Source organism: Somniosus microcephalus, chromosome 1 (assembly GCF_052327205.1).
Source record: "Somniosus microcephalus isolate GS21.2 chromosome 1, FLI_Smic_1.0, whole genome shotgun sequence".
Taxonomy (NCBI): Eukaryota; Metazoa; Chordata; class Chondrichthyes; order Squaliformes; family Somniosidae; genus Somniosus; species Somniosus microcephalus.
Window position 1 is genome coordinate 219,950,841 of NC_140987.1, and position 26,168 is coordinate 219,977,008.

The following is a 26,168-nucleotide window of genomic DNA, read 5'->3' on the forward strand; positions in this document are numbered from 1 at the left end:
CCCCCCCCCCCTTCCTCTTCCCCCCCCCCCTTCCTCTTCCCCCCCCCCCCCCTTCCTCTCCCCCCCTTCCTCTCCCCCCCCCTTCCTCTCCCCCCCCCTTCCTCTCCCCCCCCTTCCTCTCCCCCCCCTTCCTCTCCCCCCCCTTCCTCTTCCCCCCCCCCCCCCCCTTCCTCTCCCCCCCCCCCTTCCTCTCCCCCCCCTTCCTCTCCCCCCCCCTTCCTCTCCCCCCCCCCCTTCCTCTCCCCCCCCCCCTTCCTCTCCCCCCCCCTTCCTCTCCCCCCCCCTTCCTCTTCCCCCCCCTTCCTTCTTCCTCTCTCTCTCTCTCTCTCTCTCTCTCTCTCTCTCCGCTCGCTCTCTCTTCTCCTCCTCCCCCCCCCCCCCCCAGTCTCTCTCTCTCTCTCTCTCTCTCTCTCTCTTCCAACAACAACATGCCCTCGAAAACGCCTCGGCACCGCCGGGCACTTCAGCTAGTATCTATATATATATAAACGGATGCGTCCTTCTGTCTGTCTGGCTATGCGCTCGAAAGTTATAGAGCGTACCTACGCGTGCGTTACGTCGAAAGAAAGCTTACCTTTCCAAAACGGTCTTAAGCGTATTTACGTTTCGGCCGGCCAAAAATCGCGCCCGCGGTATCCGAAAAACCTTCAACATTCCGCTCATTAGCATCTCATTATCCGCTCATTAGCGACTGGTCGACCTCGAGGTCATTCTATCGTACGCCGGGTTGCTGGCGCGTGCGGCCGGGCCCTCCTACGGTCGAGTGACGGGATGATTGACCAATCCTACGCTTTGGTGATCTGACGGTCGACCAATCGGTGCGTGTGTGGGCGGGCCTTATCGTTCTGAACCGAGGTGAGTAGCCGCCATCTTGCTTCCATTCTTTTTCCTGCTTTCTGCGTCTTTCTTTTCAAATATACATTTCCAGCAAAATAAAATTGCTTTTATTACATTGTTTTAAAAAAAACTTCATTCATTTGTAAATATTTTCTCTAACCTGAAGATTATTTTTCCTACCTTTCCCCGTTTTTGTTAGGCCTGAAAGCCTGGGCCTTTCTTGCCCAGCCAGGCCAGAGCTACGTAATTGTCCCACGGCTTCTGCTAAGCTCCTCACCCCCCCGCCCGCCCCGGTGTCACGTTACCCGGGGCAACGGCGTCAGCCACGAGGGTCAGGGTGCGCGCGCAGCAGGAGCAGCTGAGACGCGGCGTCTCTCTCTGTTCCCCACTCGGCTCGGGCGGGGGGGGGGGGCGGGGCTCTCGGGAGTGCGGATCTCGGCCGGGGCTGGTGAGCAGGAAGGGTTACCCCGGCAACCGGGCCCGCCGGCCGTCTCACAGCCGCAATCGGCGGTCTTGAAGCCAGCTCGGGAGGGCGGGGCTCCGGAGGGCGGGGGGCCGGTGCTCGGAAGATCGGGCCTCCGGAGTTCGGTGCTTGGTGGGGGGGGTGCTCGGAAGATCGGGCCTCCGGAGTTCGGTGCTTGGTTTGGGGGGTGGGGGGGGGGGCTTGGGTGGGGGGTTGGGGGTGGGTTTGGGGGGGGAGTTGGGGGTGTTGGGGTTGGGGGGGGGGGGCCAACCTCGGGAGTTCGGGGGGGGATCAGGGGGTCCGGTGGGGGGCGGGGGGTGGGCCTCGGGGATCAGGGGGGCTCGTGGACTCTCCCCCCTTCCCCTCCTTCCTTCCCCCCCCCCCCCCCGGTTGCGCGCGCCCTTCCCCCCCCCCCCCCCCCCCCCCCCCCCAGTCGCGCGCGCCCTCTCTTCTAACAACAACATGCCCTCGAAAAAGCCTCTGCACCGCCGGGCACTTCAGCTAGTGTGTGTATATATATACATGTAAAATTAAATTACCAGGCTCCAGTCTATATTACTACAAAGCTCTGGGTGTAGAATGGGGTTTTATCCCACAACGCTAACAATGTCCTGGCTTGCCCAGTTTTCCCTTGAGAATCCCCCAGCTTCTGGATCTGGTTCTCCAGGAACAGCATCGCGATCATAAATGATAATTCTTAGAAGCCCCATGAAATTATCAAGACATAATGCAAGTGAGAGGGGGGTGGGGGACGGTGGTGGTGGAGAGGAGAGTGAAATGACACGCATGGGTGGCACTAAGGAGAAATCGGAAGCGCGAAGAAAACATGGACACATGGAGAATTTTGCCAGCTGATTTGATGCACATAATCATGCCACTGGGGAAGCAAGAAATGAAGCTTTAAGTCACAGCCTCGCTCATGCACTCCACTCTCTTTCCCCCTCCCCCTCCCCCGATTCACTCTCGTTGGACGGCATCCCTTGATTGACAAGGCATCTTGGCCGCTGCTTGTGCTGACTCTGATTTGGATTGGTCTATTATCACGTCAATCATTTTTTTCCTACACATTTTTGGCGGACCCCTTGAAACGTTGAGGACCCCTGGCCTAGACGGCGAAAGGCACAGCCACCAATGGTGGGGTGAAGGAAATCTGGAAAGCACAAGAGGTCAGAAGAGTTCTCGGTGGGTTATAGGGCTGGACGAGGTAACCGAGCTATGGAGGGGCGGGGTCATGGAGGGATTTGAATACAAGGAGAATTTTAAATTTGAGGCAGTGCTAGACCAGGAGCCAATGTAGGTCAGTGAGCACAGGGGTGATGGGTTAATTACACTTCTCTTTAGTATTACATTAGTTCAATAACTCCGGCAACTCCGATGCATGAGCTGCTGTTAAGACAAGATGGCCAATAAAATGTTTTAGTCTAAGCCTCATTGTACTCGATGTCTTACCCAGCTGCTTTATTTCTTCAGTTTGTAGGAAGTATTTGAACAATTATCCTGATGACCACGATCTGCTCTGGGAGGTTGAAGGTGTTGGACACCTGTTCCAGCGAGTTCGTATTGCAGACAGAATACTGACGCAGATCTCGCCGATAAAAGGTAATGCAGGAAACTCCGCCTGAGGCCCCCACAGTCTTGGCCTCTCATTCCACCTACCGGAACCCTACAATTGTTAGCTCTCTTTCTCATTCTCCCCAAGTTTGCCAATTTAAAAAAAAAAAAAAAAAAAAAACTATTGGCATATTTATACGTCACATATTGGGCATTTCGCACGGAAGGCTGATTTCTGCAACCCATGTACTCTGTTCCTGTCAGAACTGAGATGTGCAGGATGAGTGTGCAAACCATGTGTTGCTGAAACTGAACTCTGTCCTGAGACCATTTCTTGTGTAATCCGTGTGAGGCCTTGCAGCTCTAAATCCTCAGATTTTTAAGGTTGTGTCACTGAGGTAAGCAGCGTAATTGCTGAGATTCTCACAATTGCCAACCTTGGAGACCATTTAGTGCAGTGCTCTGCATGAGCTGGATGTTATGTCTATTCATACATATCCATCTTTGTGGATGACTGTTCTTGATGAATACAGGAATCCCTGTAGAGATGGAATTGCCAAGGCAGCTAATGTTTATCGGAACGTAAAGTATATTTTCGGGGCTGAAATGTGAGCAAATTGCTTCCCACTTACAAATTCCAGCTGAAGCTTTCAATCATTTCCAATGTTAAGGTGTAAGTAGGTTGCGCTTGTTCCTAAAATGGATGCAGATTTATGCCTAAGTACAGCTAAGTATTCCTGAAATTGTTGGAGTTGTGCATGACGGGAGCGCAAATCAGAGAATCAGGCGCTGGGGTAAGTATGGCCCCATCATGACACTCCTGCATTTCAAACCATTGATTTTAATGGCTGCGTAATTGGAAGCACCACAAATCGGTATGCTGAACCCTGACCGTCAGTGCTCTGCTGGGAGCACAGGTCTAGCAACCTCGGGACTAATGAGTTGTCCCAAGTGTCTGTTCTTTCTAGCTGTTTACAAAGTGTGTGATACTGGTTTTCTGTGGAGTATGTTGTCAATCTGGTATTTGTGTGTTGCCCTCAAGGTATGGATGTCTCACAGGACGATGACCATGGAGCAGTAAGAGGAGAGTCTTCATCACTAGACTTAACAGAGAATGAAACTGGAAAGCAACTGTTTGAACAAGTGGAGAAGCAGCCAAATGTGACGGAGCTATCTGTAGGTCCCATCATACTGTGTTCCTCTTCGTACAGAATGGCTGGCATAGGGAAGGGGGTGGAGGTCTAGAATGATGGGAATCTGAGGAAATGGAGGAACTGATAAAAGAGCCACTGAACTAATGGAATAAAGTTTGAGTTAAAGGATGAGTCGTTAACTGAGACACAAGAATACTTTTTGAGGAACTAGGTAGCTATGAGGATAGCTTTGGGCCTGTTCAGAAGTGCACAGTGCCTGTTGAAGGCTTTGAAGGGGTCTGAGGCAAATGAGAAATGATTCACCACAGTATTCAAGAGCAGAGTTCCAGAGGTTTGTTATGTAGGCAACAAAATCAGCAGTGGACTGACTATCGAACTATACCAACCATTGTGGATTAGGTGAAAACTTTCAGAAGCGATTTGAATTAACTGCAGCTTCAGTAACTGTAGGATGGTAGTTGGAAAGATAAGAGAGCTTTTTTTTGAGATAAGGTAAACATAAGCAAATCTCCAAGGTGGATTGGAAGAAAGAGATTGAAGAGACTGCATGGGATGAGGGTGTGTTTGGAAGTACAGTTCTTGAGGGTAATGGGAGAGAATCCATCTGAACTAGAAATCTCACTGGAATTCAGAGAGCAGAAGATCTGACCAGTCTGGCAGGGATAAACCTTGTTCTCTCTTCAAAGTTATTCTGATTATGGTAGGATGTTATTTTTGTATTTTTAATGAACGGGAACAGAAAATGAAAAAACCAAGATGTTCTGAGAATTACTAGGCTGTGAGTGAGGTTGATGTTGTAACATTATTATTTCTTTCAGACTGAATCGCATGCTCACCGAGAGCTGCTGGGTACCTCTTCAATCCTTTCTGAAGGTAAGGTGATGTGCTCGTCCATGTTGCAAATTGCCTATCTGCTGCTGAGTACAGTACTGCTGTCTTGTTAGAAACTGTTTATATAAAAAAAAAAAAAAAAAATTTGATGCTATCCACCTTTTTGTTTCTGATTTTTTTAAATAAAGTAAATTTCTGCTATATACTGGTTTCTATGTTACATGTGCCATTCCAGGGCTAGGGATTGGCTTGATTCAGTGATTTGTCCTTCAATTGAAGGTAGAAAAACTTTTTGAAAATTATTTGTGTTTCCTGCCTCTTCCTGATGCCATAGCTCACACGTCCTATTCTAGAAAAACACTGCAGAGCTGAAAGCATGAAACCTTGTTCTCTGTTTCCCTGCCCCTGTGCAATCTTGGGTGATGTTTCTAATCCAGAAATCATAATGGCCTGCATGTTACAGTTAGCGGTGAAGGAATCCGCTTGCCATTCACCTCACTGACAGCAGCCCACGAAGTTTTTGCGGGCTTTAGAGTGCAGACTTGCTCTAATCCGGTGTCTGATCCAGTGTGGCGATCTGTGCCATCTGTAAGCAGGGCAAGAAACAGCGAGACTTTTCAACCAATCGGATTGAAGAATCCTCACTGAGACTCGCAGAGTCTAAACCAGGAAGTATTAAGCAGGAAATATAAATTAGATTTAAATGGTGTACAGAAAGCGAAATACAGATGGGATTAAGGGAGAGAGATAAGAGACGGACAGAAAAAGTTAAAATATCTCCAGCACTAATTTTCTTCTGAGGAAATGAGACTGCACGCTTGTAAAATAAAATTTTCAGGGCCAGAGAGGTTGTTCAGCAGTAATGATCACTTATCATGCCGTTATAACCCAGTTACTCTTGAATGCACCAGCCCAGACTTTTTCAGCTGTTTTTAGTAGGGAGCTAGTGAGCAAGTACCCCAAATTCACGTCGTTGCATTCATTTCAGTGTTGAGTCTTGTCGGCGAGGATTGGAGCTGGGTCCCCTGTGGAGGAGCGGGGTATCTCTGACGCCAACCTCTGGATTTCTGTGTTTAACTGCGCATGTGTGGATGCCAGAAGTTGCTGTCAGATTTTCTCCGTTATAACAGAGAGCGCTGTTGGCCTCACCATTACTCTTATTGCAAAATCCAGCCCAATTTTTTTTCAATGTGTTTCTGAAAATTTTAGGATCTAGAAAATCCATAAATTGATACTATTTAAGCCAGATAAAAATGACTCTGCTGTTTAGAAGGTTATTTTCCTAACCTTGCTTTGGGTCAGAGTATTTCGAAATGTAATAGCAGATCTCCTGTGGCATTGCACACGGGGATTCGAGACTCCGTGCAGTAATTGTCAAGTGGGATTAGAATGCAGGGAGATTATTGGATCCAGGTGGGGAAGGGGGAGGAAGCAGATAAGGGAAGGAGGAGGTTGGGCTAACTTCAGTTGAGTCCCTGGACCTGACCGTGTTTTGTGGGGGATGTAATGTATATACCTTTTTAAGGGGGGGAACTACTTTTTTGCAGCTCATGTATACTGCCGTACCGGCAGTGACCACACCTGTATATAGCAAAGAGTAGTAATCTGTACAGATCAGTTGCAGTGTGAGCCACGTTGAGTAAACACCTGTTGTACCGTTCTCCGCAGTCTGTGTCTTATTATACCCGGACACAACATTGGCGACGAGGCAAGTTCGAACCTACCTGCAACTCTGCATCACCTCCCGGGGATTCGTTCCTGGAGATCAGTGGATTGGAGGTCAAGGCCAGAGACTCGGGCGTCGACCACGGGCAACCACCCAGTCATCCAACAGAGACTCGAGAATTGCGGGGGAGGCTGTCGAGAGCCAGGCTTGTCTTTCCAGTTGAGGTGGTCCAGCGAAACGGGCTGGCAACAAGTAGTGCGCAGACCCTTCCCGGATAGTGGCGGGCTAGAGCCCGACCGAGCGGCACAGCAAAGGGCCGAGCAGCGTCAACGGAGAGAGAGAGAGGGCAGAGCGCACAGGGCGCAGCCGGTGTTCAGGGGCCGAGCAGCGTCGAAGAGAGGGAGAGAGAGACGCGCAGAAACCCGCGAGGCGTCGCCATTGCCACGAGGACCGCCGAGAGCGGCGTTGGCAGCAGCGGGGGAGGAAGGAAAGCGCGGGAGATGCCATTTTAAGCCATTGGGAGACGCCATTTTAAACCACACCCAAAATGCCGAAGAGTGGCCAGTATCACCGCTTTTGACAATGAAGTCGAAGATTGGACTACATATGTCGAACGAATAGAGGTGTACTGCAAGGCAAATGAGGTGTCAGATGACAAGAAAGCGTCGGTATTGTTAAATTTAATGGGTGCAAAGACGTATGGTTTATTACGAAATCTAGTAACCCCAATGAAGCCAATGGAAAAGAGTTTTGAAGACATAGTAACGATACTAAAGGAACATTTAAACCCCACACCGCTGCTGATAGCAGAAAGATTCAAGTTTCACAAACGGAACCAGCATAAGGATGAAAGTAATGCTGATTATTTAACAGAACTGCGCAAACTATTGAAACACTGCCAGTTTGGAGCGGGACTGGCAGATACCTTAAGGGACAAGTTTGTGTGTGGGCTTCAAAGTGAAGGAACCCAGAAACGGCTTTTATCTGAAAAGGACCTTACGCTGGAAAAGGCTTTCAGCATTGCGGTATCATACGAAGCAGCAGCACGGGGCGCTGCAGAGATACAACAGAGACCGCAAGAATATGGCACAAACGAAATGTCATATAGAACAGAGAAGTGCTATCGCTGCGGCAGAACAACACACGACCAGAATGATTGCTGGTTCAAAGACAAAGTGTGCAGACAGTGTGGAAAAGTAGGACACATAGCACGAGTCTGCAGGTTGGGAAAGAAAACCAGCAATAAGAAACCTACCAAAGGAAAGTACAAGAAGGTACATAAGATGACGGAGAATAGTTCAGACGAACAAAAGAGTGGTAACGACTCCGAAAGCAGGGAACTGAGTTGTCTGAAACTACATAATGTGATCACAACAGAGGATCACTGAACCATTTGGGTCACTCAAGATAGCAGGAGTCCAGGTAAAGATGGAATTGGACACAGGATCAGCCCTAACAGTCATAAACCGGCGGGACTACGAGCGGCTATTCTCACACATACCCTTGAGAGACACAAAAATTATTTTGAAGACGTACACGGGGCAAAAAGTCTACCCCAAAGGAAAAATAAGGGTGACCGTTATATATAACGGTAAGGAAACACCAAAACTAGACCTGTATGTATTGCAAGATGGAGGACCACCATTACTGGGACGTGAATGGATCCGGAAAATACAACTGGATTGGCATTCCATACAGGCACTGACTGTGGCTGACAAAAAGGATGACGACGTCACACCTGGGCGACTGTCAAAGATCCTAACTGACGCGAAAGAAGTGTTCCAGCAAGGACTCGGAACACTAAAAGGCATGACAGCGATGATTAAAATTGAAGAAAACGCAAGCCCAAAATTTTTTAAGGCCTAACCGGTACCTTATGCGATCCGCCCAGCCGTCGAAGCAGAGCTGGAGAGTCTGGAACGTTCAGGTGTACTGTCCAAGGTAGACTGGAGCGAGTGGGCTACACCCATCGTCCATTTGATGAAAAAGTCGTTGAGCAGCACGCCTGGGGAACCAAGGAAGGTTCGCATCTGTGGGGACTTTAAGGTAACAGTGAACCCGGTCCTTCACACCGTACAATATCCACTTCCGCGGATTGAAGATATTTTCGCCTCGCTATCTGGAGGGAAACGCTTCACTAAGATTGATCTGGCCCAGGTGTATCTGCAAATGGAGGTAGAAGAAGCATCAAAAAAATACCTCACAATCAACACCCATAAAGGTCTCTACCAATACAACCGGCTGGTATTCGGGGTAGCATCAGCTCCGGCTATTTGGCAGAGGGCAATGGAACAAGTCCTGCAAGGGATCCCAGGGACCCAGTGTTATTTGGACGACATCCTGGTCACGGGCGAAAATGACAGTGATCACCTTGCCAACCTGGAGCAGGTGCTCACTAGATTGCAGGAATATGGGCTCCGAGCTAACCGCCCCAAATGCGAGTTTTTTAGAAAACAGATCTCGTATTGTGGCCACGTTATCGATAAAGAGGGGTTACATAAGTCCCCAGAGAAGATTGAGGCAGTAGTCAAGGCTCCAGCACCGGAAAACGTGTCACAACTGAGGTCGTTCCTCGGGCTGGTAAACTACTACCATAAGTTCTTGCCAAATTTGTCTACAATACTACACCCACTGAACACCCTACTGCAAACTGGGGTGCCATGGAAGTGGAGTGACGAATGTAGACGAGCTTTCCAGAAGAGCAAAACACTAATCACATCGAAAGAGGTATTGGCTCATTACATCCCAGCATTACCAATTCGGTTGGCATGTGATGCGTCACCCTATGGCATTGGAGCGGTGCTGTCGCACAAATTCTCGGACAGCTCAGAGAGGCCAATAGCCTTTGCGTCACAATCACTAACCTCAGCCGAGCGTAACTACGCCCAGATTGACAGGGAGGCCCTCAGCCTAGTGTGGGGGAGTGAAAAAGTTCAATCACTATCTGCACAGGCAGAAGTTCACCTTGCTGAGTGATCACCAGCCTCTTGTCTCCATTTTTAATCCGAAGAAGGGCGTTCCGGTGATGACTGCGCAACGACTACAAAGATGGTCACTTTTTCTAGGGGCGCACCACTATGAGATTGAATATAAGGGCACGAAACAGCATGGAAATGCTGATGGGCTATCACGCCTGCCACTGCCTACTGCGGAGGAAACACCAGCAGTGGATCCTGTCGAAATATTCCATTCGACTATAGTTGAATACCTACCGGTAACTAACGCTTGTATCGAAAAGGAAACCCGAAATGACCCGACACTGTCTCGGGTATATGATTTGACGGTGAAGGGATGGCCAGCACATGGCGACTCACTGTTGCCAGCATTCTCGACAAGGAGAGAACAGCTGTCAGTGTGCCGGGGGACCTTGATGTGTGGATCCCGAGTGGTAATTCCACCCAAGTTAAGGGATAGAGTGCTCCAATGAGCTTCATGAGGGTCATCTGGGAGGGGTAAAAATGAAAAGCCTAGCCAGGGCTTATGTGTGGTGGCCGGGAATCGATAAACAAATCGAGGACCTGACCAAGAGCTGCTCAGGATGCCAGAAAGTCCAAAATACACCACCACAGGCCCCTCTACACGCATGGGAGTGGCCCTCATCTCTATGGCAACGGGTGCATATTGATTTTGCTGGTCCATTCATGGACTCAATGTTTTTAATAGCCGTGGATGCGCACTCGAAATGGCCTGAGGTCATCAAAATGTCCTCCACCACCACGGAGAAAACTATTGCAGTCCTACGGACCATTTTTGCCAGGAATGGCTTGCCAGAACAGATTTGCTCCGACAACGGACCACAGTTTGTGTCCGAAGAGTTCCGGAGGTTCTTGAAAAAGAATGGGGTAAGGCATTACACATCCGCCCTGTATCATCCAGCCACAAATGGATTGGCTGAGAGGTTCGTACAAACCTTTAAGAAGGCAATAAAGGCTATGTACAATGACAGCATTCCGCTGCAGCACAAGGTGGACAATTTCCTGTTCGCCTACCGGAATGCGACACATGCAGTCACCAACCAGGCCCCAGCCATGATGTTCTTTAACCGAAGGTTAAGATCTCACCTGGATTTGCTCAGACCAAACGTATGAAGAGATGTTGAGAGTAAGCAATTCCAGCACATCCATGAGAAGCCAACAAGGAGCTTCAATGTAGGGCAACCAGTCTTGGCCCGCGACTACCGAACAGAAAAATGGCAGCCAGGAATGACATGCACACGGCAGGGCCCACTAATGTACACAGTGGATGTTGGGGAGAGCATCGTGAGACGCCATGCTGACCAGATCCTAGAGTCACAGGAACAAGTCAACCCCATGCCTCGCGAATACGTACCTGGTGATGAACCCGACGTACAGGTCACATCTACCCCAGAAACAGTAGCATCGGAAGCTGATGAACCAACCGACGACAGGGGGCCAGAATCGCCTCCGCATCAAGAGCAAGACACTCGGGAAAGGCGCTATCCAGAAAGGATCAGGAAGCCTCCCCAAAGACTGAATATATAAATAGACTATTTTCAGCTAATGTTGCATGTTAAAAGTGTTAATTGTAATTAGTTTGATATTTAATTGTTAAATGAGTGTTATGGTACTGTTAATCTAAAAGGGGAGGAATTGTAATGTGTATATACCTTTTTAAGGGGGGAACTATCTTTTACAGCTCATGTATACTGCAGTACCGGCAGTGACCACACCTGTATATAGCACTGAGTAGTAATCTGTACAGATCAGTTGCAGTGTGAGCCACGTTGAGTAAACACCTGTTGTACCGTTCTCCGCAGTCTGTGTCTTATTATACCCGGACACAACAGGTGAGGTTGAAAAATCATGTGGTTTCCGGGTCAGACTGCATTCAGTGAGAGGGGAGGGTGGAATTGTTTGACTTTTTATGTCGTTTGTTGTCTTCCTCTTTGAGTGCAGGAAAGGGGTTGTGGTTTGCAAGATCCCAGTGTAAACATACATTAAAACTGCTTGGAGTAGTTCCTGTTTGCTGAGTGAAGGGGGCTACAGTCAATGATCCATGGATTAGGGAATTTACATTATTGCTTAAAACTGCCTCAATTTAAAAAAAAAAAAAAAAAAGAAGCTTGGCTTCAGTTATAAGAATTATTTGGTGGGGAGGGACCACTGAATGTAGTCTTCTCCGTAATGCAACAGTGTTCCAAGATATGGACAAGTTCTATGGTCATTGCAAGGGGGTTCTATTTCAGCATATTATATAAAAAGTTCTTGCAGGGGCAGGTTATTTTGGATATTTTTAAAATTTCTGTTGCACCTAACGGGAACAACAGATTGCTTAATGGATACAATAGCAGATCATAATCTAAACCGGTGTCTATGGGCGCGATCTTGCCAGCCCTGGGGAGGCGGGACTGTCGGGGAAAATGGCAGAATTTGGGGGCGGGTGCCCAACCTGCCTCCATGCCATCTTGCCAGGAGGCGGGTAGCCGTCCCACACCAGGTCTCGTCTTGTTGGAGGCGGGAAGGGGATTAGTGCCACTTATCTGCCTGTTAACAGGCAGTTAACTGGCAGATAAGAGGATTATCCCCATTTTGCCCACAAAAGTGCAGGCTTCCCGAAGGTTCCGAACCCCACCAGGGTCACTGAGGTGAGTAGTGGGTCTGTGGGGGTCGGAGAGGTCCAGGAGTGTACTGTGGAGGTGAGTGATGGGTGCAAGTGTGGAGAGGTGAGTATCTGAGGTAAGTGCAAAGTGTTAGAAAAAGTGTACTTACCTTTGTTTCTTCCTGTAGGCTTCAATCGGTGGGTATGTAGAGAGTCTCGCACCTCCGCGGCAGAGATGACAGATGGCTGTTGCATTCGCCAATGCAACAACCATCTAATTTCTGTACAAGAAATAGGTTTGATGAGGTCTTTAATTCAAGAACTCATCAAACTACAGAGAATGTCTGTATTTGACAGCTTCACAGCTGTCAAATAATGACAATTCATCTGTCATTTTTGACAGATGAAACATCATACACTGACGTTCTCTGTAACCGGCTTTTCCTTAATTGGCCTGCTAAGCCTGCTGGGTGGGCTTAACAAGGTCAATCAAGGGAAAATAGCGTGGGTTGGCCACAAATCGATGGAGGCGGGACATAGACATAGTCCCGCCTCCAATGTTCCCCCATTGGCAAAATCACCCCCTATATTGGCACTAGATGGGAAGCTTCAGTGCTTAAAACATAGTGCCAATAGAGGGCTTTGCAATTAATATTACAGGTATTGAACTAAGTATTTGCTGCTTATAACCCCACTTACAGGTGTAAACCTGTAAATGTTGACACTTAATGCATTTTCCCATTGTGATAGTCAGACATGGGACTTTTCAATGCATTTTGAAATGGAATGTTGTAATAGATATTTCAGGATGAACCATTTTTCATCTCATTTTCCCACCCACTCCAACTCCAATTCATCATCACTGCACAGTTCTCGCCTGTCTTCCCCCCTCTCCCTCTTCAAGCCAAGCTCATGTCTTCCATGAGCTCCACCTACTCCTTCAATCCCCTTCCCAGTCAACTCTGGATCACTTGCGCACTCTTCCTGGCTCCCATGCTGGGTGACATTGTTGATTGCTCCCTTTCTTCATGTAGAGACCTTCTCCCTTTTGAAAATTGCCATCACCACCCCCTCCTCAAAACACCAACCCTAGATCTATCCATTCTCTATTGTGTTATCTCTAACCCTCTTTCCTCTCTTAGATCCTCAAATAATGTTGTTCTCTCCCAGCTCCATGCCCATCTGTCTCAAAACACAGCTTCCCTCCAGTCTCGCTCAGAATGGCCCCAATCCTGGTGTGGGAAACGTTCACCCTGGTGCATTAGGTTGCTTCTGAGGTTGAAGTTAAGATAGATTAGAGACAGTTTAATGCTGACACTGAGCCACCAAGAAGGAAGAGCTTTCCTATTCCCCAGTACTAAGGTGTCGCACTTCGCTGAGCAAACACAACATGCACAAACAATCTCTGCTTACTGGTGTACTGTTGAAATAAAACAAACCAGTTTTTAAATACGTTTTCTCCTTAAGGTACACCATTAATCTTAGTCTTTTGTGGGCTGTTGCTTATATTGTATCTCGATGCTTTTGAAATTCTTAACTCAAGACCTCCACCCATGCTCCAATAAAATATTTTGGTTTCCAGAGCTAACGAGACCCCCTGTTGCTAAACGGGGAAGAAGTAGCCAAACCAAACGTTCCAAGCTAGAGAAGCAACATGTTGAGTCCGAACAAAAGCATTTGAATAATGAAGAGGAGGTGATTGTGCCAGCAGTGCCTGAGGATCAGTTAAACAGGTAATGGCACCCATTGTATGTATTTTAACTAGTTTAAATAAGGACCATATGTGAGGGTGGCTGATGTTTTCTCCGTCTCCCTCCAGTATCTCTACTCAACACTGATATGTTTGCTGCAGTTCCAACATCTTTTCTTTATGGATTTAAATGGTAGCTCCGATCTGCATTTTTGAGTTTAAACCGGAGAACAACCTTCATTTTCAGGTGCTGCTGGCTCACTAAATGTTGATGATTGGCACTAAATTTGTGTCGACAGAAATGCCTTTTTTAACATTTGAAACAAAATTGATTCTGCTTTTCTTAGAAAATCGTAACCAGTTAGAAAAAAAATCAGTTGGAAACTAAACAATGATATCCACTAGTCGTACATTTTTTGTTCTTCTCCAGTTTTGATCCTTTTTTTTTTCTGGTCTCTCCCTTTGTGGACATGTGAAATATGTTACGGTATTTTCTAGTCCATTGTGCCCAATTGGCCATTCTTCACGTATCATCCTGGACATTGAGGCTATTTGACCTCTGGAATGGGGTCACCTGCTGAACCCATTGTAGTCCACATGCACCGTCACTCTTTTCCAACAGGAATAATTAAGGTGATCAGGAGTGTGAACTCTGGCCAATTCACATTTCCTCTGTAGCATAGGGACATTTGAGACCACTGTAGTGTCCCCACAGCCACCCAAGTTGGTTACTAAAAAAACAAAAACAGAAAATGCTGAAAACACTCAGCAAATCAGGCAGCATCTGTAAAGAAAGGAAAATGTTGATGCTTCAGCATGGCTCTTCATTAGATATCCTTCTGACTTAAAACGTTTTGCGTCCTTTACATAGAGGTTTTTTTTGTTTCTCTTTCTCTCTCTTCCCTTGTCCCCTCCATAAATGCAGCATGAGATAGGATCCTTCCTGATGATTTATCTAAGAATGGTGCATTTTCCCCTTGGGTGTGAGACTGGGATATATACTCCATTATAGTGTCTGAAATTTCAAGTTGTCACTATTGCTCTAGGCTTCTCTTGCATCTCTAGCTGTTACCAATGGAAATGTTAGTTCAGTTTTTTTAATTCATTCACAGGATATGGGCATCACTGGCAAGGCCAGCATTTATTGTCCATCCCTAATTGCCCTTGAGAAGGTGGTAGTGAGCCGCTGCCTTGAACCGCTGCAGTTCCTGTGGTGAAGGTTCTCCCACAGTGACTTTGTCGTAGCGGTTTGGTACAACTGAGTGGCTTGCTAGGCCATTTCAGTTAAGAGTCAACCACATTGCTGTGGGTCTGGAGTCACATATAGGCCAGACCAGGTAAGGACTTCCATTAAAGGACATTAGTGAACCAGATGGGTTTTTACGACAATCCAATAGTTTCATGGTTACCATTACTGATACTAGCTTTTTATTTCAGATTTATTTAATTAACTGAATTTAAATTCCCCAGCTGCTGTGGTGGGATTTTAACTCCCGTCTCCAGATCATCAGTCCAGGCCTCTGGATTACTAGGCAATTACCATAACCACTATGCTACCATTCTGAGCAAAGTTGATATCTACAGTTGTGTAATGTGCTTATAAAGATGTTAAAGCAACACATTTTACCATCTATCTCATACAAGAAAAATTTATATGTTTTACAGCTCTGAAGCCAGGGCAGGTGGAACTGAAGATGTTCCATCAACAACTGGAAACCAGGAAAAGTGCACAATCCCAGAAGGTCCTGCAGACCTAACAGCGAGTGATGTTGTGTTTTGTCACATTGAAGTTCTGGAACAGGATGATGAGGTAATTAGTGCGTTATACAGAGGGTGGAGAATCTGTGGAACAGACTGCTTGGGAAGAGTGTCGAGACAGAAGCAGTTCCTGGTGAAGCTGGACTTTTTTTTTGGCAAACGCCATTGAGGAATGTAAGGAAAGGAGTATAGTATAGTACTTTTTGAATGGTGGGATCAGCTAGATATACTGCAGTCGTCTTTTCCAGTCTTGAACTTACCTGTGATCCTCTAAGTATGAAGTACGAATGTCCTTGTAAATCTGCCAGTGGTTAAATAGCCTGCTTACACATGTCTATGACTGGTGAGTTGGGCAAAGCCAGCTGGTGTCTGTGGATCTGTATCCTGGCACAAGTTAGAACCTTTAGGAAAGGAGGGAAGAAAAGCAGAAGGGTCAGGAAATGGCCTTAAAAGCCTTTTTTTAATTATCAAAATTGCAACTACAGGAAACTTTCGATTAACCGGCCCCTAAATAACCAGAATGCTCTATCCACCGGCAAAATTCAGGAGTCGGTTCAGGTAACTTTTATTACTTTTTTTACTCCATTTGTTGCTGTGCAAGGGTGTAGCTGAAGCTGTTGCTAAGCTACAGAGATGCTTGCAACTTGTGCCGATTGTTTTGAAGCTGTTGGGGTTTGTTGCTTTATACGGAGCTCTGAGCTCCGTATCTTTTACTATAGCGTTCGGTTATCCGGAATTGTTGATGAACCGGCACCACGTAAGTCCCGTCCGTGCCAGATACCAGAAAGTTTCCTATAGTTTGTATTTCCACTATAATAATTATCTAGACTTCTCGTTTATATGCCAGAAGTTCCTACCATTCTGCCCCTTTGGATGAAGTTCAAACTCTTATCCATAATAGAAATGTTATCAAATATCCATTAGCCTGTGTTGGTAACTTGTCATCATTCAGATCGCAATGAATGAGCAATGAAACTAAACTAGACTGTCTAAATAGATGAACAAACTTGTAATCTTCAGATAGCAAGATCAATATTTCTGTGACTATGGTGGGCTAATCTGTTATCTATCATTGTTTTAAACTTAGGATAAGGAATCTTCTTCATCTGAGAGAGTTCCAGAACCAATAAACTGTGAAATGATAGATCAGGTTACTCAGGAGTTGACAAAGGCTGAAGAAGTTACGGAGGACTCGACAAAACCTGAGGAGGAGATTCCTCAGGAGTCACGAAAGCTCGAGGAGGAGATTCCTCAGGAGTCACGAAAGCCCGAGGAGGAGATTCCTCCGGAGTCACGAAAGCCCGAGGAGGAGATTCCTCCGGAGTCACGAAAGCCCGAGGAGGAGATTCCTCCGGAGTCACGAAAGCCCGAGGAGGAGATTCCTCCGGAGTCACGAAAGCCCGAGGAGGAGATTCCTCCGGAGTCACGAAAGCCTGAGGAGGAGATTCCTCTGGAGTCACGAAAGCCCGAGGAGGAGATTCCTCCGGAGTCACGAAAGCCTGAGGAGGAGATTCCTCCGGAGTCACGAAAGCCCGAGGAGGAGATTCCTCAGGAGTCAAAGCCCGAGGAGGAGATTCCTCAGGAGTTATCAAAGCCTGAAGATGAAGTTACTCCAGATTCAATAAAACCTGAGGAGGAAATTGCTCAAGATGCAATGAGGGATAAGGAAGGGATCATTCAGGATTCATCAGAAGTGGATGAGGAAGCCACAATGAATGAATCTGCTAATGGGACACCTGATGATCAGTTCGAGAATGAGCCTGAAAAACCCAGATCTGTAGAAGAACTGAAAGATCACAGTGAAGGAAACATGCTGGAAAAGGTACGATAGCAAAATATGCTGGAAAAGGTATTGCTTGAAATCCCTTTGTCTTTCTTATCCCCATTTGGATTTACAAAGCTCTTCCAGCCTCAAGGATGAATGAGTAGAGCAGCAGATTTTGACTCTCTTCAACTGCTATGTAGATGGATTGAACGGAGGCATGCTTTACTAGATCAAGTCTGTGGTGTTAACTTTTGTTTCCCTGGGGTGTGATGGTCCAATACAATTCCCTTTAAGTACTCATGCTACACAGTGGAATGTCTTGTCCACCTATCTTAGCTCTTCAAGCTATGATCTCAAGTTAATTGTCTTTATAATCCCTCTCAAAAGGACTTTAAAGTCAATAGCCTGTTCCCATGTTCTAGTAGAACATATTACAAATATAAGTCTTTTGGTTTGTTTAATATCTTCAAAATACAAGTAGATAAGCAGTACAGCCATTTCTTCAACCAGGATACATAATAAATTATCTCTCTTCATTTCAAATACACTGGAGAGCATTTCTTGGTTTGTAGACCTCTGTTGGTAGTTGAAGGAAAAGACAATTATAATAAATACACCCAATATAGTAGTCATCTGTAGACCATCCCCAGTGTTTTACTTGTCTTTGCATTTAGGGTGAGACTCCAATTTCTGTTAGCTTTTTCCCCGCATCATGTCCAGTGAGAGGTGGATAAACTCACCCTCAGACCTTTAGAAACATAGAAACATAGAAGATAGGAGCAGGAGTAGGCCATTAGGCCCTTCGAGCCTGCTCCGCCATTCAATGAGATCATGGCTGATCATCCAATTTCAGTACCCTGTCCCTGCCTTCTCCCCATATCCCTTGATCCCTTTAGCCTCAAGAAATATATCCAACTCTTTCTTGAATATATTTAATGAACTGGCCTCCACCGCCCTCTGTGGCAGAGAATTCCACAGGTTCACCACTCTCTGGGTGAAGAAATTCCTCCTCATTTCAGTCCTTTATCAGTGTTTTTTGCTAAGAAGTGCTTCAGAGTGCCTTGGAATGATTCTGATATTTCCTTTCTCTCCCCTGTGAGGAAGTGCCTGGCATCTAAATGCTGCCTTCCTGTGATGGCATAATATTGGGTACTTGGTGACGTAAGAAAACTACTAGGCACTTGGTCTAAGCGTTAAACAAGGCTTTAATCAACTGTTTTACAACATGGAGCTCTAGTTGTGTACTTCACTAGTTCCTGTGAAAGAATGTCCTGAGCAAGCTGGGCCCATGCCTGAGTAGTTACTCTCCCTGGACAGCGCCACCAGCAGGCTGCCCAGTATTATTTCATAAGTCATTTCCACGAGTGGCTGATTCATGTTACTTAGCATGTGGAGAATCATCGCTTTGAACCCATGTGTTACAATGGTGTACTATCGTATATTGGGACCCTATAACGCACCTTCATGTAAAATATTTTAACTTTGTGAAATATCATAGATCACAGTATCTTTACATTGGTGCTGTGGATACTGCAGCAGACATGCTTAAGTGGAGTATGCTTTCCTGCATCATTGGTATCGGTGAGTCCTGATTCCATAATTGAAGCAGGTGAGAATCCAGGATCTGACAATTCAGCTTGGTCCCAGTCTCTAAGTATGAAACATAAGAACTGGAGTAGGCCATTTAGCTCCTTGACCCTGTTCCGGCATTCCTGTCTGATCTTGCTTCAGTGCCAATTATCCACCTTTGCTTCATAGCCTTTGATACCCTTACCCCTCAAAAAATCAATCTCGGTCTTCAGTTTTAATTGACTTAGCATCAACAGTCTTTTGGGGGAGAGAGTTCGAGATTTCCACTATCCTCTGTGGAAAAAGTGCTTCCTGACTTCACTCCTAAATGGCCTAGCTGTAAATTTAAGCAAACGTCCCCTTATTCTGGATTCCCACACTGGAGGAAATAGTTCCTCTGTATCTATCCTATTAAAATCTTTTGAATTTTAAGGACCTTGATTAGATCATCTCAACCGTCTAAACTCAAGGGCATACAAACCAAGTTTATGTAACCTGTCCTCGTACTTCAACCCTTTAAGGTCTGATATCACTGGTGAATCTGCACTGCACCCTCTCCAAGGCCTTCCCTGAGGTTTGGTGCCCAAAACTGAACGCAGTAACTGGGAGTTAACCATGGCTCTGTACATCTGAAGCATCATTTCCTCATTAAATCTCCTTGAGATAATTACCAATATTTCACTACCTTTTTGATTACATTTTGTAACTGTACACTTGCTCCTCCACAGCTAGTAGTCTCTCTGTACAAAAAATAATAGCAGAAGCCAATCATCATGGGGTCAGGATTCTAACTATTGTGCCACATATCTTTCTACAGAATATAGCAAAATGAAGTTATTTTGAAAAGCTGGAGGCGAGGCTACTCTATGCATAAAGTATTGGTGCTAATCTAAATACATTGGGAATCAATTTGCCTCTAAATGCCCCTATTGGCATTAGCAGCATTGCTAAGACAGGTTTTTATATTTCTGTGCAGGATGCAGAGCTTGAAGAGGAAAATGCTCAAGATGTTCCTACACAGAATGAAGGCAAAGAGTCTGAATCAGTGCAGGGTCTAGCAATTAACAGCAGTCCTTCCAACCACCATGCACCTGCTCCAAATAAAGCTGCATTAGCTGAAAGCATGGAATTGCCTGATGTACAAGCTAACGAAAAGCCATCAGATAATGGCCATGTTTCAGTTAATGAGGAAGTATCTCAAGATTGTGCTTTGGAGGGTGAGGGCATTTCTGCTGATTTTTCAAAGACTGCTTCAGCACAACATGAAAGTGAGCCATTGGAGTCTAATGCCCCAATAGACCTCAGTCTAGGCCCTTTACTTGTGATTGAACTTGAGGATGTTTCACTGAAGCAGGTTTCTACTGTACAGCCGTCGGGAGATGAAACAAAAGAGTCCGATGATCTGAAAGATCCGTCGTCACCAGCTGTGGTTGAGAAGGCTGCTGACAGCAGCTCGGAAGAGATGGAAATGGAAGTACCGGTTGTGGACAGGCGAAATCTGAGGAGGAAAGTCAAGGGAAACAAAGGACCTCCCAAGAAACGAAGCAAGGTAGCAGCTTAAGTCCAGGTTACACTGTACGTGTGTAACTAATTGTAGTCCACTGTGTTACAGGAGATCCAAAATGACACATGTTTTCTGAAAATTGAACCTAGTCAGTATTTGGGGCATTAATTTAAGAGTATTGCTCTAGCCCCAGTGCTGTATTGTGTGATAGCTTGATGATGCAAGCCTCATTTTCCTGTACTCCATTAACAAGATACTAGCATTTATCAATCACGACACTATTAAATAAAAATCCAATTCTAATGCAGATTTTTGATGTCTGTTATATCTTCTACGTTTTGCAACCCGTAGAAGTCCTCAACTGTGTGGAAACTGTTCTATAAACATCAGATTTTATTAATTTTGGAATGATAACTATAGAACACAGTGATCCTACAAATGTATAGTTTGGTAATGTATTACAGGAGAGTGACCCATAAAACCAGATTAGTAGAAACTGAGTTGTAGCTTTTTTTTTTAAATTTTGAAGTTTTTAAACTTTCTCTTGGCAGTAATCTTTTTATATTGTACCTAACCTGTAAAAATATAGGCTGTTAGTGGCAACCTCCATCACCACAATGTTTCAGTTTTACTTCAGCACTTAAATTTGGTAATCCAAAGAACAACCTTTGTGTTGCTAGCCTGCTTGATGCATCAGAAGTAATAGGATTAGACCAGGCCATCTAGTACAGTACTTTCATATGTCAATTGTAATTTCAAACAGGCCTTTCCTGTTGTAGTAATTGGTGTTTGCTTTAGGTGCTAAATGTCTAATGTTAAAATAAATTTATAATATGTCTTTGTTCTAATATAGAATCAAAGCATGGAGGGGGCAGGTAGTTATCAGGGACTTCAAACTATTGACTAATCAGCAAAACCTTCTCAATGACGATTTGTTTCCAAGAGGTTTTTTTGATCTCTCAAATTCACGATGTTAGATACGGTTTTTACTGATGGAAATCAGTGCTGCAGAATGCTTAAAACTTCTACATTGTAAAATGCAATGCTAAGAATGCCTTTTTAGTCCAACACGACAGATTTTTTTTTTTGTTTTGAAAGCACAACCACAGAGAATTCTTACTTTTTACTTTGTTATATAGTGTTTTAAGAGGAAATGCTTTTGTGGAGTCTTGGTTAGTCCAATGAAACACACTAATAATTTAAAATTAAAATGCAGATTGGCATAAACTTGTTGTAACTGGAGCTGCTCACCCTTTCCCTACACTGCTATTTCATACGGCTCCAAGGGTGGTTAATAAGTTCACATGCATCCCATTGTGGTTACATTTTCCAACCTGCTATGGTTTAATTGCTGGTGTAGTGTGTCAATACTGTCTTTCTAATATCTGCTTTCTATTTGTTAGCCAGAAAATGCAAAACTATTCAATTCTGTCTACTTTTATAATTTCATAGCACTAGATTTATTGTAACTAATTTTAACAAGGAGCCTAGGGAGGGAATGTTGATCTTTTAATAAATACATTGTGCTATTTGAGTAGATAACCTTTATGTATTTAGTAATTAACATTGGTACCAGAGTGTTAGAAGTTTTTTTGTATGATGCATAGTTTTTTGCAGTAAATGTCTATCATAATAAAAGAATTTTGTTTTTTCTTGCTGGATGTTGTCAAATTGTGATGATTTGCTGACTTGGAGCAAGATTCCGCTGAGTCATGAAAATATTGGCCTGACTTGCATGACTGTCTCGATTGTCCAATCTGTCAGTCCATATTTAATTAATCCTTTCTGTTGCATTGCCTCACAAGAATCCTCTTATGTGTCACACTGCATGTGTGAGACCATTCCTTGATAAATTGATTTCATTTAACGTGTTGGATAATTTGGAAGAGGCAAATTGGACATGTGATGTATAATTCTGGGAATATTCATTCTAAGCCATAAAAAAGGCCTAGGGCATCATTGGGTGCAATTTAAAATTCATATCTTCATTTAAATCCCTTCAGAGCCTCGCCCCTCCCTATCTCTAACCTCCTTCAGCCCTACAGCACTTTTTTCTTCCTCCCCCTCCTTCAGAACTCTGCGTTCCTTGGACTGTGACCTCATGCGTTTCCACCTTGCCACACTATTGGCAGCCGTACACTCTCCAATTCCCTCCCTAAATCTCTCCACTTCTTAAGACCCTCCTTTAAAACCTACCTCCTACTATCTCCTTGATGGTACTGCCCATTTGTGTCTTGTGTGAAGCTCCCTTCTTAGCCTATGGTTGGATTGGTATGGGTTGTGGATATTGCAGCTGGTGTAAGTGCTGCTCAATCCGGTTAGTACCACTCTCACTTCTTATCAACAAGTTTGTGGATTCAAACTCTACATCAGAGATGAGTTCATAATCTAACTGACACTTCAGTGGAGTAGTAAATGGGTGCTGCATTGTCAGAGATGCTGTCCTTCAAATGAAAATTAAAGATACCATGACAACTATTTGAAGAGGCGGGACTTCTGACCAACTTTTTTCCCTCAATCAATACCACCAAAAGAATAGATTAATCATTCATCCCACGTGTAATATTACTGGTGCAGAATGGTTGCTGGATTTACCCAACAGTCATTGCACATTAATGTTCTTCATTGTGTGAAGCATCTTGACGTGATAAAGTGCTAAAAAAGTATTACAATCTACTTCTATTGAGCACAGCCAAGGTCTGAACATTAAGGAGGTGAATTTTTTGGGGGCTTCTTCCACTCTGCCACTGTAACATCAGGGCACACCCTGTTTATGTGCGTATACTGGGTTTCCACCAAATTTCCAGTAGAGGAGCAGGAGAGGTCCTGAGGAAATTCCCAGCATAAGACTCCAGCCTCCTAATAAGATTGAACACTGGTCCTTTACTATTATTCCATATAATTGACCTGGAGGCATGAGGTTGGAGTAGTTTGGAGAACCAAGCCTCAGACTCTTATAGGTCAGGTTAAAATGCAATAATTTTAATTTCCTGCAGGTGGGGAATCAAAACATTTTGTGCACGCTGTGATTTTCTGACCTGCATTCGCAGTGGTCTAGATACCTCACTGTAATTGCATTCATAAAATCTATCCTCTCATGAGTATTCGTGCAATGATCTATTCAAAGATTTAATTATAGCTTATTTTGTCTCCTTGTAGGTCCGCCACTATCGTACATCCACCAGAACACGATGAAAGGAATTCATTTATCAGCTTTGAGAATCTTTAATGCATTTTCTGTTACTGAGGTGAGAAGTTAGTGGCTGTTGGAAAAAGCCATACTAAAACCTCTACTATTGGAACAGGGGACTGAAAATGACTTTAAAGTACTATACAGAACCAAATTTACTAGTTTCATTTGGTATACAGTAGTCAGTTTCTTAAGTAAATACTTTTTTTAAATGGTGCCTATTGGTGTCCTTGCACCAAAAAAAGCTCAATTTTGGGAGCCTCGTTGGCCTGCAAACTGGTGCAATTAGCGGAAACTCGCCATGGTGATTCATTTGGCCTGGGGAATGAAACTGACTACTGTACACCAATGAAACTAGTAAATGGTTCTGTATAGTTTTTTTAGTCATTTTCAGTTAATTAAAATTGGGTTACTCAAAGGTGGTGGGCTGGACACTTACTAAAACTGCTTGTTTTCTGTGATATTACAGCTGAAAATGGGTTTAATAAAACTGGACCAGGTTTACCACTCAAGTATATCGAGGAATATTTTTATAATGCGTGTTGGCTGCAGGAAGAATGGGAAAAGAAAAAAAATGTTTTAATGCAAGATAAATAAACAATTGCATTCTAAAAATCTTCCCAATTGCGCTGGTTCACAGAAGATTTTACGTTCAGCGATATGCAAATGAGCTGAAACTTGAGCAAAAAAATTCAGTTCAGAAAACTAGCGCCGTTTTCGCCCAGATTGCCGATTACGCCCAAAGCGGAAACTCTACCCCACTATGTTTTTAAAATAAAGAACTTGCAATATGCAACATTTGTGTCCTTTTTGTTTTTCATTTCAAATCAAATTAAAATTTCCCCCAGCTCATTTTATTTTACTTACTCAGATACCTGCACCTATGTTGCAGTTCTTTTATGTAGTAGGCACCTTGCTCTGAGAGCAACCTAAGCCGTAGCATCTCCAAATGCTCTTGTGAAACCAGCTACAAAAGTGCTACACAAGCGCATCTCTCGCCCCTCTGGTCGAGTACATTGCTACTCTAGCACAGTATTAAAACAAATCTCACATGTTAAATGCTTAAACTAGGCCAGTAGCCAGTCTCTTAAAAACCAATCACATTACAGATGCTTTGATTTATTCCCTGAAGATTAATACAAACACAGTAGCTTAATCAGATATACCACTGTCCACTTCCAATGACAAAAGGTCAAGCAAATCAATTTCTGTATCTGGAAACAATTTTGTACAATAATCCAAAACCTTTTATTAATCTTAGACATACAATGATCTCCTCAGAACAAAAATACTGTGGATACTGGAAATATGCAGCAGGTCAGGCAGCATCTGAGAGAAACAGAATTGACGTTTCACGTCGATGATCTTTTCATCAAATCTGCTACTCCTGGTATATGCAGCGAACTTTCTAACCAAGCAAATCTCATTGTCTGACAACATAGGATACATGACTTAGATTAGTGGTTCTCAAACTTTTTTGGTTGAAGGAGCGCTTTTCAAATTGATTAGTAGTCACAGACCCTCCATCTAAATTATACTATAATAATGCTCAATATGTAAAGTGTTTTAATAATGCTTTTCAGAAAATAGGTATTTGGATATTAGTGAGATGGGTGTGCCTGTTTCTCACTGCAGAGTCTGTCTATCCTTGGTGTGATATTTGACAGTAACACTCACTTGGTGCCCACCACCAGCTTTTGTAACTGCGGGTCTACCTGCCGATCTTGGTGCCACTCTCGGCGATCCTCCATGCACGCTCCCCTCCTAGGTGAGACTGCTCATTCTGGTTACTGATTTGCCAACCAATGGAAATGCCAATCATTCACTATTTACCCCTTCAAAACATTTCATAGTTTTGAACCCCCCCCCCCCCTCCTTAATCTTTTCTGTTCCAATAAAAATGTCCTAATATTTTAACCCTTTTTTTATAACTAGAATCATGCTAGTTGATCTTCGTTACAGCATTCTTGTGGTGCTAATATTTCCTATAATAGGGTGCCTAGAACTGTATTGGGTTGTGTATGGGATGGTACTGGGATAAGAAAGGAGAAAATAATGGCTGCAAATAAGTATAACCGAGCAGCAGAAAGAAATACAACGACGAGAGATTGAAAGAAGCACAAATTCTGCAAGGATACCTATTTTACAAGTGACAGTTGATATAATCAATAAACCCAAAAATGTATTTTATTTCAGTGATGCTGGCTACACAAATTCTGGAGTGTGCTTACTTGCTTTGATTTCACAATAAAAGTTTGCATCAATGCTGAAAGATGATGACTAACTGGTGCCCTTTGTTTCACTGCCTTTGGAAGTGATATGATCATTGTTATATTGCACATTTCAATTAATTTGTGAGGTTTCAGAGCACCTTTTTGCTTCATGGGAGTTGGATTTTCTTAGAATACAAGTGTTCAGATTAGATTACCAATGATATGAAGTAGTTTGACATCACACAATGGAAGCAACACCAGCACTTAGTTTGCTTTTGTCCAGTATCGTATCACCAAACCATTCCCAAGTTCCTAATAAATTTGCATCTTGTTTAAAGTATGATCAGAACTCTGATCCTCAGGAAGGCTGGGATTAGTACATGAGCAGGAATGGGTGAAATCATTCACGTTGGTTGCA

The 26,168-nt window shown here is 44.4% G+C and overlaps 1 protein-coding gene across 1 annotated transcript; it reads left to right on the forward strand.

Moving 5' to 3' along the window:
* The first annotated feature begins 2,804 nt into the window (after positions 1-2,804).
* On the forward strand, positions 2,805-25,809 carry LOC147124612 (uncharacterized). Its single transcript, XM_085990438.1, has 8 exons — positions 2,805-2,899; positions 3,894-4,027; positions 4,824-4,878; positions 13,644-13,794; positions 15,417-15,561; positions 16,597-17,331; positions 19,820-20,392; positions 23,507-25,809. Exons 2-8 carry the CDS (start codon positions 3,896-3,898, stop codon positions 23,540-23,542), a joined length of 1,827 nt encoding a protein of 608 aa, XP_085846564.1. The 5' UTR covers positions 2,805-2,899; positions 3,894-3,895; the 3' UTR covers positions 23,543-25,809.
* Positions 25,810-26,168: the final 359 nt, after the last annotated feature.

Coding starts and splice junctions, on each gene's coding strand:
- LOC147124612 (XM_085990438.1), top strand. CDS start 3,896: ATGGATGTCTCACAGGACGATGACCATGGAGCAGTAAGAGGAGAGTCT. Junction 4,879..13,643: donor CTCTTCAATCCTTTCTGAAG/GTAAGGTGATGT, acceptor TTTGGTTTCCAG/AGCTAACGAGACCCCCTGTT. Junction 17,332..19,819: donor AAGGAAACATGCTGGAAAAG/GTACGATAGCAA, acceptor ATTTCTGTGCAG/GATGCAGAGCTTGAAGAGGA.